General features: G+C 31.2%; 1 protein-coding gene and 2 long non-coding RNA genes across 3 annotated transcripts; 1 reads left to right on the top strand and 2 right to left on the bottom strand.

Annotated features, from left to right (window-relative positions):
* Nucleotides 1-1843: 1843 nt before the first annotated feature.
* LOC146904153 (uncharacterized) lies at nt 1844-2538 on the bottom strand. Its single transcript, XR_015019105.1, has 2 exons — nt 2404-2538; nt 1844-2099 (listed from the first exon to the last, which is right to left on the bottom strand). It is a non-coding gene; the product is annotated as an uncharacterized LOC146904153 (long non-coding RNA).
* A 315-nt stretch (nt 2539-2853) lies between these two features.
* LOC146904154 (uncharacterized) lies at nt 2854-3472 on the bottom strand. The gene is made up of 2 exons (XR_015019104.1): nt 3284-3472; nt 2854-2991 (listed from the first exon to the last, which is right to left on the bottom strand). It is a non-coding gene; the product is annotated as an uncharacterized LOC146904154 (long non-coding RNA).
* A 6625-nt stretch (nt 3473-10097) lies between these two features.
* Nucleotides 10098-13459, top strand: LOC146904155 (transcription factor MYB16-like). Its single transcript, XM_085731200.1, has 3 exons — nt 10098-10418; nt 10767-10896; nt 12257-13459. Exons 1-3 carry the CDS (start codon nt 10286-10288, stop codon nt 12933-12935), a joined length of 942 nt encoding a protein of 313 aa, XP_085587326.1. The 5' UTR covers nt 10098-10285; the 3' UTR covers nt 12936-13459.
* The last annotated feature ends 370 nt before the right edge of the window (nt 13460-13829 follow it).

A 13829-nucleotide genomic window follows, 5' to 3' on the forward strand; every position in this document is an offset into this window, starting at 1 on the left:
TTTCTTCATGTAGCGTAGATTTGTATTTTTTTTAATTAGGTACAGGTCAGAAAAAAGGTTTGAAATTTATGTCTCTCATAACCTCTGTCTACTTCTCTTTATCTTCTTCATTATTCATCTCCGTCTACTCTATTTTTTATTCATCATTCTTGAAGATGGGTGACTTTAGACCATTGTTTTGGTTTAGAATCACCCATCTACATCGAATGTATCTCCTTTTTTTAAAATCGTTCTCACATAGACCTGGTGTTTCTTTCTTATTTTTCCTATGAATTTTTTCATCATTTGAGTACGACATTGTTTTATTCTTCGCTATAGTGTCGCATTGTTCGATTTTCCATCTTGATATTGAAACTTGACGTATAAATAAGACATGTTTTAATGTAAAATGACTTGTATTGCAAGACGATGGAGTATCAATTTTTGACATAAGCAAGATGGTTTCTCTCTCATCTAGAGAGAACCCTAATGAATCATAAGGCATATCAGAGTCAGTTCAAAGCAAGTACAACCAGCTCATGGCATAGGACCTCAAAATTTTGAGGGCTTTACTCTTCTTTCTTTTTTTTTTAAATAATATGAGGCTATATATATATATATATATATATATATATATATATATATATATATATATTAATCGTTCAAAAAGTATTGCGTTTGTTACCTTGATACAGTGGTAGAATGTGATGGTTTGTATGTGTAAGGCCGTGTGTTCAATTACTAACAGTTTTGTGTTATCAGGCCTTGTTATAGTGTGCTAGTTACCGGCCACATGTCCATTTTGTTAAGAGTAAATTACTCTTCCCTCCCTTTAAAGATAATGATATTACAACTCCCTCCCCTCATGTTTCAAAACATACACAACTCTCCCTTCAAAGATATTTTGATCCAAATTTTTATTATTTCGTTAACTTTCTTTCAACTATGTGTTCAAAAAATTTGTTATTTTACCAAAATGATCTTTTTTTTGTCCAATTCATCTATCATTTTTTTTGGCCAACAAAGGACTTTGTATCCCTTGCTCCTTTTTTCAAAGCTTCAAAGTAGGTCTCCGTATAATCAAGCCATCATTTTGAAGGTCCAACAACAACAACAAAGTGTACTATCTTTTCAACGCAACTTGTTAAAAGTTAAGAGAATATATTAACTTCAAGCGTGACAATGGCTGACAGGATGAGCTATCGACAATGACAAGAGGAAGGCGGAAGATATGACACTAAAAAAATGGACAAAAAGGTCATTTTGGTTAAATAACTTTTTTTAAACACGGTCAAATGAAAGTTAACGGAAAAATATAAATTTGGATAAAAATATAATATTCAGTATCTTTTTTTTTTTTGACAAACTATTATTCAGTATCTTTGAAAGGAGAGTTATGTATGGTTTAAAACATAAGGGAAGGAGATTGTAATATCATCTCCTTTAATATAAGAAAAAAACATGTTGTGGAAAACCCACTTATGCCCTAATCTCTTTTTAATGCAATCATCTCAAATTTTGGGGTAAAACTGATATTTTCTTCTTAAATATGTGAAATTTCCCATTATGTCCTATGCTTATGAACTACCACGTACAGGAATAAAGGGCAAATGAAGTCTTAATATGTTTTTAAAGTTACTTTGTTGAATATAATATGTTTTTAAACTTGCTTGCACATGCTGAACAATAAAAAAATCATCATGCCCATACCAATGTGAAACAATAATTACAAATATAGTGATTGTGAAGCACCAACCGCATTACATGGGAGAGCTTCTCAGCTGTCTTTTCTCCCAATAAAAAAATCACATATCATGCCCATACCAATGAGATAAGTTGTATAACTAATAAACTAATATGCCTATATCAAATTATTTTGGCTCTCAAATATCAATTTCAAATTTCAAATTCTCATACATAAGTTTTCAACATCTTTCATTCTTTCCTCAAACAATACCTCTTTCGCAATTTATTTCTCTCTCTCTACTAACCTTTCATTTCAAATTTCATTTACTTCCTCATGTATCTTCTTCTATCATTTTGTTCTTCATTTTCATCATGTCTTTGTAATCTTAAACTCCAATCTGTTTTTGCAGAAAAGTTGAAAAAAACATTCTTCTCTGCACAAACAAAAAAAACACCGGTAAGTACAATAACACCAATTTTGTATCTATACATATTCATTCTTTTTTTATTCTATTCATATCATCTTTAACAAACAATCATGTTTGTTCTTCCTTAGGTTCATAACCACACAAATTCTACAAATAGGTAAATAAGTTTCTATTTTTCTTCAACTTCTTCCTTTTCAATATTGATGCAACACAAAATTCTAATAACTGAACATTAATTAAAATACACGTCACACTTTCTTCTTTCTTCTGTAAATATAAAACAAAAGATGACAAATTATTGTTACAATACCTTTTTACGAATCAAATGAAGTTTTTATCTCTCCAACAAATGTTCTTTTTGCAGGTAACTCAATTGATGTTGTTGTTGTCCATCCAGGTAACTCATTGTGATATTTTTTTTGAACAAGAAACATGTCCATTAAGAAATCCGGAAATAGGAAAAAAGATAAGCACCAAATTTAAGTCCATTTAAGTTTAATTAATGAGTATTTTGTTCCAGTAGCAGGCTAACAGCAACACCATTTTTTCTCTACCAAATTATGTCTTTTTGTTAACAAATCATAACTATTAACAAAGAAAGTAGAGAAAAATAACGAGATAACAACATAAATCTAGATGTTTATTGTTTTTTACAGAACTCTAAAATTATTTACTGTGAGGGAAAATTCATAACATGTTATTACTTATTACTATATGATGAAGAAACATAGATCCAAAAAAAATTTCAAGAATAAAATCTTACACTTCTCTCATTAAGAGCTTTTGTTCACTTTATCCTCTTATACATTTTACTAAACTTCATATTCTGTTCTTCCACTTAATGTTGCAGGAGATGTACAAGTTGCTCATTCTCCAGTCAACAGTAGAGCCCGATGTTCTGTAAAATAAGCCGATGTTAATTTAATTGATTTAATCATAGATCTGAATTTAAACAAAAAAATACATATAGAACAGTTGAAAACAACAAATTTATTTAAACATGAGATCATTTAAACATAAAATCCAAAAAGAAATTATTTATTTCTGTTTTTAGTGTAGATGTAAATATTTTATTTTTATTGATTTAATCATAGATCTGATTTTAAACAAAAAAATATATATAAAACAGTTGAAAACAACAAATTTTTTTAAACATGAGATCATTTATACATATGAATATGAAAGCTGACCTTAAGGGCATATCAGCGGCGAACACGGTTTTTGCCATGGCGGTTTCTGGTACGGTGGTTGCCGGCGTACTTGCTTTGTTTAAAAAAAATTCTTCATGGGTTTTGTAGAGGAAATATAATAGAGTATTTCTATGGTGAAAGTTTTGTGAAAAAAGATTTGTGTTGTTCAAGATCTGCGTTAGAAGTTGGTGATTGAAAAATTAGAAATATCTCAGATATGAAAATAAATTTGATAGATAGATAGAGGATGGAGATATGATACAGATGACGCTGTTATGGTAGCCATCGGTGACCGGAATATGGTGGAGAACGTCCAATTTTCACATGGTGGCTGATGGTGGTGGCTGTTATCACTAAAGAGAAAGGAGAAAAAGTATCTAATATGAGAGATATATAAACTAAAATGTCACTGACTAAATTAATACTAATACACGAGACATGTTATCGTTGATACATAGTTTATAATAATTATAATGCACGGCCATGTGTAAAACTTGAAGACTATTACATTACAACACGTGCCATGTGGTTATTAATATAAATTTTTGAATAATTTAAGAGTAAAATCAATTGTAGAAAACAAAAACTATAAATTGTAGCTTCAAGTTGAATAATTTGTACAATCAAAATCAATTATACTTTAAATCATCCCAACATCATAAAATCAATTATACAACATGTGATAAGTTGTCTCTAATATAAATTTTCAAATAACTATTATACATGAGAAGAGTTGTCGTTAATAAATATCCATCAATAATTATGTTACACGGATAAATTATCGATAATAAAAATTAGAAACAAATATTATACACGGGATAAGTTGTTCATAATAAAAATATAACAACTTCTTACTCTTTCATAATGGGAGAAGTTGTTCAAAATAAATATTATACACGGGAGAAGTTTCCTCTGATATGCCTTTTGTACATGCTATTAATGCATTATTATCTAAATTTTCCATGAAATAATTTAAATATTAAACTCTTACTGAACCCGTGCGTTAGTAAATACAATACAATACAATATTTATATACAAATATCATATATTTTAGATAAGGACATAATTGTAATTGTATTGTATAGACGGGACAAATTGTCGTTAGTAAATACAATACAATACAATATTTATATACAAATATCATATATTTTAGTTTTAAGTGTATAAACAATCAATATCTAAACTATCATTATAAAATAAATTATAAATAAATACCATACATTCAAGTTTTTAAACAATCAATATTTTTATAAATAAATACCATATATATATGTTACATATATCAAACAAATTTTTATAAACTATCAATATCTAAACTATCATTATCCAAAAAAATTATAAAAAATAACATATATTCAAGTTTTTAATGTAAAAATCGTCCACCCCGACAGGTACCCGTGCGTCAGCACGGGTATTCTTACTAGTTATCTTTAAAAGGACGGGGAGTAATTTACTCCTTTGCTAACTAAATGGCGTTAATATATTTGTATAATAAACATGTTATATTATATGCCAAATATCACATTTGGTCCTTTTAGTTTGACATAATTATCAAGTTAGACTTTAAATTTCAAAAGTTTTAAATAGATCATTTTAGTTTGACAGAATTCCGAAGGTAATCCTTTAAGTTTCAAAAATTTCAAATATGTCATTTTAGTTGATAAATTATTTCACCGTTACCCATGCTATCAATTAATAATTAATTGATGTTGATGTATCCGTTAAGTTGTTGAATGTTGTCTTTTAAAAGTTCTAGGGTGTCAAAACATTACGTTTAATTGTCACAAATATCATTTTAGCATCATAAATGTCATTTAATAGTGCTAAAAAGACATTTGTTGAAGTAAATAGCTGTCTTTCTAGCACTAGAAATGATCATTTATGATTGTGACCATTAAACGTAACGTTTTCACACCCCTGGAGCTTTTAAAAGACAGCGTTTCGATCCAAGTCAACAACTTAACGGATACATCAACATCAATTAATTACTAACTGACAGCATGGGTAACGGTGAAATAGTTTATCAACTAAAATGACCTATTTGAAACTTAAAGGACTAACTTGGAAATTCTGCCAAACTAAAAATACCTAATTGAAACTTTCGAAACTTAAAGGACTAACTTGAGAATTATGTCAAACGAAAATGACCAAAAATGGTATTTGACCTATATTATATCTTCAAGTATTTGATACACCTTTTATAAAATTAAAAATAATAGTATTTGATACACCTTTTTTCTACAAGATATACACCGCTTATTTATATACTAATATTTATCTTTAGTTTAGAATAAGAAAAATATGTTAACAAAAATGTTTTATACAAGGCTTTTTTTGTTTTTTTATCTTTGATAAGTGTTTGTTTTTCAAATTTTATAGACGAAATCATCAAATTCAATCTGGTTTAATATATATGAATTATTTATAATGACCGAATTATATGATCGAGTTATACAAAATATTTCTTACAGAGCTAGTAATCTCACTTTTTTTTTTATGGTTTTACATTGTAACAAGCAAAAAAGAAAAGGGAAAAAAAACTAACTAGCTAGATTGTCTCTTACAACGAGAGACTCCTCTGAGCCAGCTCGAGGATGAGACCAGTGAGCTGAGCAGGCGGGATAGCAAGCCTCCTTAGCCATAAAGTCATCATAAATGTTCTGCTCCTACAAAATATGAACTAAATTTACAGTCCCATGATGTAAGGCATCCGATATTTCTAGTAACACAAATGCATACACATGCAAACTTGCATTTTCCAAGTTGTGAATAAGATTCACCACTTCTAAGCAACCACTCTCACAAATGATGCTTGTATATCCAAGATCATAACAAGTAACAACCCAAGTTGAATAGCACGAAGTTCCGCCATGAGTGCATCACCGCCATTTTCAAAGTGAGTGAACCCTAGTACCCAACCACCATCATGGCCACGAATAACTCCACCAGCTCCTAGACGGGAGTTGTCTTCAAGAATGCTGCCATCCACATTAATTTTGATGAGACCCTCAAGAGATGGTTTCCAACGCGCCAAAATTCGATCTATAGATGTATTAGAGCCTGAAGGTTGGCAAAAAGTGATGAGTTTGTCATGCAACACCCGAGTCTTTCTCACCACTTTTGAATCTACCACGAATGTTCTTCAAAGATACTATTATTTCTCCAACACCGGGCCTGCCATAAACCCGCGAGAAATAAGAGCGACCTAGTACCACAAGCCATTTGTTTGACCCAACCTGTGGAATTTGTTAGGGAGAAGAAATTCATGTGTCCGCCCATTCCTAAGCGAAGCCAAAGTTCCTTGGAATGAGGGAAATCATGTAAGCAATGTAAAATATCTTCCATAAGGGATGAGCAACGGGTGCAGCCTAATGTAGCTGTCATGTTGCAGTAGTGTCGACGAGCATTTATTGGAAAAGCGTTGTGTGAACAAAGCCAAATAAAATGTTGTATCTTTGCAGAAACTTTGAGCCGCCAAATCCATCTCATATCAGAGTTAGGATCCCAACCTCTTTGCCCTTGGAGAAGCCAAAAGTATCCATTTGAACAAGTATAAGTCCCATGTTATAACTAAATTTCAATCAAATTGCTTTAACGAAATATTTCTTACAAAGCTAGTACTCTCACATCTTATATAACTAAATTTTTATGTTATTTACAATTTAAATATATATCGGCTCTTTGTGATCTTTTTATGATTCTTTTTATCAGGAGCTTTTTAAAGATTAGAACATAGCCCCCCAAATCACTTAAGACAGTCCTAAAGGATATTCACATTTATGCATTCAAACTCATGAAAACATGATTTCTCACACAATTCTAATTAACTTTTGAGGAGGGTATATGGTTTAAGTTACAACATACACCCTCCGGTCACTAATATAAGCAAAAATCCAATTTCTAGGTTCATTTAATTAATGATGTATGTAGTCTTTATTATAGGCTACATACATCATTTATTGAATGAACCTAGAAAGTGGATTTTTGCTTATATTAGTGACTGGAGGGTGTATTTATTTGGTTGAGGAGTGATATGTAAATCCATGCGGATTTACATGAATTTCACCCAACAGGACATGGAAAAACCAATTCAGTTATGTATTGATTGGTGCAATAATATTTATTCGGTTTTGTTTTGAAAGTTTTGGTTTGGTCCCCTTTTTTGTACGGTTTCTCCCTTTTTTATTTATACTAGACTCTAACATGTGCGATGCACGGATTTTTATAGAGTTTCATATATAAGTATCATTCAGCTGAAGTAATCAAAGGTGAATATCAACACAATTAAAATGATAATTCGTAGTGAACATTGTAATCAAGAGAAAATAATAGACAAAAGTTTGCACCAAGAAAATAATATATGAAACTGATATGTGGTTACAGAAAGAAAAAAAAAGAATAATGAAAAGAAGTTGTTATAAGAAAGGAAAAAAATAAGAAAAGGAACTGCTATGTAGTAATTGGGAAAAATATAAAAGGAACCGCCAATAATAAAAAAGTCACTGCTATTGGAAAAGGAACCGCCAAGGTGTTAGTGGCTTAAAAAAAGGCCTTACATATCTATTTTAGAAGCAACAATATTTCAAAAAAATGGTTGTGGCCTAGTGGTAAAAGTTACGAAGTGGTGGCATATGGTACCTTCCTTGCAAACCCTTTTTTTCATAAAAATTCCCAAAAAAAGGGCGGGATTAGGGTTAATCAGGGTTGATTGGAGACTGTATAACATTTATATTAAGATTAAGATTAAGATTAAGAACAGTGTTGAGATTTCTCAAACTCTCTTTGTTGTTTTAATTCACTTTGTTTTATTGAAAGGAAAAAAAAAAACTTTTTTTTTTAAGAAATTAGTGCAATGTAACATGGCGCCTTTTCAAATTAGCTTTAAATAACACATAGGAAATTATTACAATTATAATCGATTAAATTAAAAAATTATTTTTGCTTCATAATGTACCTTCTAGCCTATGTAATTCTAGAGATTAATTTCATAGAGTCATGCATGTTATCTTCTCTTCCTTAAAAGAAACAGCTATTTTCCCAAGTAGTGAACTTTCCAATTAGTAAGAGATTCAACTCCTAACACATATCTAAAGGAGGGACCTAGAGTCCTAGAGCTCCTTTTTAATTTATAAAGGAAAGTTTATCAAGAGGTTCATCACATTTACGGAAAGTATAAAGGCTCAACCAGCGCCAAAATTGGAGCTCCTTTGATTTAAATACTTTATTTTTCATACATAACATGAGAAAAGGTTATGCGTTATGTGTTATGATTTCATCATTAGAATTCATTACTCACACTTTTAACATTTTACATTCATTCAGTAAATGATACATGTGATCTATAATAAAGATTATTTACATCATTAATTTAATGAATTTAAAATATACATTTTTGTTTATAATAGTGACCGAAAGATGTATATCATAGAATTTATCCAAAAACAACTAAGAATGAATTTATTTATATATACAGTAACAAGGACCACAACAAAGTCACCAAAATGAATTATTTCTAAAAAAAAAAAATATTAATTAAAATCGGCCTTAGCAACGTCATGAATGCTTAGTGACGTGTCACTTGAATTAATGCTCTTTATAGGTTTAAAATGATCCCCGGGTAACATGTAAAAGACCGAAGCCAGAGTATTTTTTTTTTTTCTTATCTCTATACGAGTGATAAGCACCATTAAAACTCAAAAACAATTGCAAGATTATAGTTTCAAACTCGGTTGAATGTGTCAAACGTAGCAATTTTGATATTGTCAGTTGAACTAAATTTTATGGACCGTGTTTTCATTTTTGTTTACAGTTAAAGTGTCTCACATCAATAGCGATGATTTGAATAAGTGTTTATAAGTGTGGACAATCATCATCTTATAAACCGATTTTGTGAGGTATTGTTAGGCTCAACCACAATTTCTTATGACATCAGAGTTTGGTTTAAGATTCATTGGATCACCTACTATCAAGTTTTCGCTATCGAGCGATCCACAAATTATATCCTCACATCAAGCCTAATTGTGCTAGGTGTGAGTGGGTGTGTTAAAAATTTCACATATTTTGAAAATGACCCGAACAAGTGTTTATAACTAGTGTCAATCCCTCATAAGCCAGTTTTGTAGGGTATTGTTAGGCACAACCACAATTTCTAATATTTACTCGTTGTTAGGCACAATTTCTAATAACTAGTGGCAATCCCTCATCGGTTTGCTTATTCTACAGGAGATTCAAAACGGCGGCGATCATTTTTGCAGCTAATATGGCTTTGTTGTGTTTCAATGTTGTGGACAGAAAGGAATAACAGACTCTTTTAACAATAAAGCTAAATCTATTCCGAAGCTGATGGATAAAGTGAAAGTTTCTACCTATTGGTGGCTGAAAGCTCAAAATGTTAATTTTTCTTTTGGTCATTTTATGTGATTGAAACAACCCTTAGCTTGTTTGGATCTTGACCGAATTGTTCTGTTTTTTCCTTTCGGTTCCGTGATGTAAAACTATTTTCCTCCTCCTTGCACACCTTGTGCTAGAGAGCATACCGTTTTTTGTGGTAATATATATCATTTTGCCTCGTTAAAAAAAATATTTACTCGCCGTCAAGTAGATATCTTTGAAAAAAAATGTTTATGTAAGTTTGTCTATCATAAAAATCACCCAATTTATATGCATATAAATGTACAATGTCCTGCAAATAAATAATGCAGCACACAATGCGCTAACTGTAGTGAATGTGCTGTACTATACTGCAGTTAAATTAAAGTTTTACTATTCTCCTCGTATAATGATTTATATTGATGAGTATCAATTTAATTTCTTATCCCTTTTATGCCGCTGACAAATTCTTCTCTGCCCATCTCATTAAATTCTTGTACATAGCTACTTGATCAACTTATATATTCTCCTTTCTTTCTCTTTCTCTTCCAAGTTTCTCCTCCAACTTCTCCACCATATAAAGATTAGAGTATACAAAATTCACTATATAGTTTTTTATTAGAACATTTCCAATGGGGAGATCACCATGTTGTGAAAAGGTTGGTTTAAAGAAAGGGCCATGGACACCTGAGGAAGATCAAAAGCTCTTATCTTACATTGAAGAACATGGTCATGGAAGCTGGCGTTCTTTGCCTACAAAAGCTGGTAATTTAACTCAATTATGTTGATAATATATATAAGTAACATTGTTGAAAATGTTTATAGTTCTTCCCTCCAAAATGGATGGGATACACCCTATGAAGCACAAATGCAGACACGAATACCGAACATGACACGGACACTGACACGCCACGACACGGTTACGAATCTCAGAAAATCACATAATTTAGTGTAATCATATGTGTCGGTGTCGTGTTGGTCTCGGACTCTGATGCGTGTCCGACACTGGGAAACGCCTAATCAAAAGAGTGTATGTGCTTCATACACCATAAAGTCGACTGTAGAGGATCCTAGTCCGTTAAAGATCGTAAGAAATTGGTTTTTTTTTTGCAGGACTTGAGAGGTGTGGCAAGAGCTGCAGACTAAGATGGACTAATTATCTAAGGCCTGATATTAAGAGGGGAAAGTTTAGTGTGCAAGAAGAACAAACCATTATTCAACTTCATGCATTTTTAGGCAACAGGTTTGGCATATACATCTATATAAAACTTTATCTATCTACCATATTTCTAAATAAAGTATTTTGATTTTAAATTGCAATCTGCAACTACAATATAAAGTATTTTGATGTCTCCTCAATGCTATCACAACCGCAGTTTTGGCCGCATTTTTCCATGTTTTTCATAAACATAAAAGTTCGCAACATGAACGCGATCTAGTGACTCCATGAGCCATGTATACACTCTTTAGATATCTCCATTTGATATTTTTTTTTCATCGTTCTTCCTATCATTCTATTATTGGAAAAAGTACTCTAGTCCATAGTTTTAACTTGCGGTCCGCTATCACAATTACAACAACAATTTTGGCAGTGTAATCGCAACCGCAATTTAAAATCATGCTCTAGATTGAGATTCAACCAAACTCCATCAAGATCTTTGCTACTTTTTTAAACCTTGATATTTTATTAGTACTAGTTTTCATACTTAAAAACTTGGAGGAATTTTTCAATTGAGAGCCATAATTTATTTGCTTTTGACAACTCTTTGTTTTTTCAGAATCTCTTAAATGCCATGGCATCTCAATTTCCTTGAACAGAAAATTCTAATCCACATTTCCAACAGATTCTTTATTGTACCCACAGCCATGTTCAAAATTTACTCTCTGACACCCAATTTAATTAAGGTGGTCCTTAAATGCAAAAGGATAGAATAATTTTCCATTCTTTCTCACCAAGCCAAATAATCATTGGTTCATGAAATATGATTTCCTTTTTGGTGGTTAATAAATTTACGTTAAAATAAAGTTGCAATTCATATACGACTATTATAAAAACCAAATTGAACCGTTAAACCGAACCAAAAAGAACTGAAATAAAGTTGCAATTCATATACGACTATTATAAAAACCAAATTGAACCGTTAAACCGAATAAAAAAGAACCGAATTGTGATAGACAATTCATGAACTGAGTTGAACTAATTCAATTCAGTTTATATTCTTTCGGTAGGGTTTTTGATTTTTTTTAACGGTCCAAATATTCGATTCGGATAATTTTTTGGGATTTTTAAACAATTCTAACAGTTTAGTTCAATTTGATTTTTCTTCCCACGAATAGTCCTGATTTCATATTAAGATCAATTATACATAAAAAGAAGTTCATAAAAAACAAAAGCATAAAATTTAGAAGTGAAATTATACAAACATATATAACGAAATGACTATATAGTATTTTAATTTATGAATGGATGTTAAGGTCATCTCTAGCACAAACTCGGACACCATCCCCTCACCCTAAATTCTTATTAGCAAAAAAAAAAAAAAATCATGCATGTGTGTAATGTATGTACGTTATTGTAACATTTTTTTTGTCCTATACTTTAGGTGGTCATCAATAGCCACTCGTTTGCCTAAGAGAACAGACAATGAAATCAAGAACTATTGGAACACACATCTTAAAAAAAGATTAACCAAAATGGGAATTGATCCTGTTACACACAAGCCAAAAAATGAAACCCTTTTTCCTGAAAACCATTCCAAGAATGCTGCAAATCTTAGCCACAAGGCTCAATGGGAAAGTGCAAGACTTGAAGCTGAAGCAAGATTGGTTAGAGAATCAAAGTTACGTTCACAATTGCAACAGCATCAACTTGGAAGTAATATTTCTCTTTTTCCATCACAACCTTCATCATCTACATCATCATCTTCAAATCAAGTACTTGGTATTAAAGAAGAAGGTGAGAAAGAGTGGAAAGGTTATGAAGATTCAACACATTTGTTAGAATTCAAAGATTTGATGGAGAATTCATCAATGGCTTTTAGTTCTACATTGCAACATGATATGACAATGATCAGTGCTGCTGAGGAGGGTTTCACTAATCTCTTGCTTGATAATTCTAACTCCGGTGACCTGAGTTTGTCACCGGAAAGCGGTGGAGAGTGTAATACTTGTGATGGAAGTGGTAGCGGCGGTGGAAGTGATTTCAATGAAGATAACAAGAACTACTGGAACAACATTCTCAATTTAGTTAATTCTTCGCCTTCTGATTCGCCAATGTTCTAATAATTAGAAAAAGTTTAATTATCGATAGAAATTAGTGATGGAAAACATAAAGTTTGTCTCTAATTTTTGTGTCGTTCTAAACAGTGACAATATTAGAGTCTACAATATTTTTTCCGTCTCTAATTTTCGTTGATAATTCAACTTTTTAGTGTTGGTTAGTTGATCAAATTAAGTTTGTTTATGAAATGTGAATTTTAGAATATTTCTCAAACCAATCAAAAGCTATTGGTTTTCTTTCACAAAACATGCAAAGAAGAAAATAAATAAAATGGTTGTGAAATTAAGTTATGGAGAGTGTAAGAAAGCAATTCAATCATGGATTTCTGTTAAAAAATAGGTCATTGTCGGTTGAGTGCTTGGTCAAATGTTGATATGAAATTGTTTTAAATTTGACATGTTTCTGTAGACAAGTTGATGGCAAGACTCAAGTGTGTGACTTTTTACTTGTTGGTAAATTTCCTATGTTCAAGCTCTAATAATAGAAACATTTAGTATGGACTTTTATTGGGGTTGGTTTCATGTCACATTCATGTTGCTATTCAATGTTTTTACTCATTCATTAATTGCATGTGTTTGTATTTTGCTTCTCTTTCTTCTCCATTGGTCATTTATGGTACCTCATTAATTTTACTCCATGGATCCCACGATAACCATCGCACTTGTTTGTACAAGTTATGAATAGTGATTTTTTTTCTTCAAGTAATGGCTAGAGTGTACATGGTTCGAACCTCAATCTATGTATATACACCCTCCGGTCACTATTATAAGCAAAATTTCACTTTGTAGGTTCATTCAATAAATGATGTATGTGGTCTATTTAATGGACCACATACATCATTTATTGAACGAACCTAAAAAATAGATTTTTGATTATAATAGTGACCGGAGGGTGTA

This window comes from Medicago sativa, chromosome 7 (genome assembly GCF_051527215.1).
Source record: "Medicago sativa cultivar Bolivia chromosome 7, Bolivia_mono, whole genome shotgun sequence".
Classification (NCBI taxonomy): Eukaryota; Viridiplantae; Streptophyta; class Magnoliopsida; order Fabales; family Fabaceae; genus Medicago; species Medicago sativa.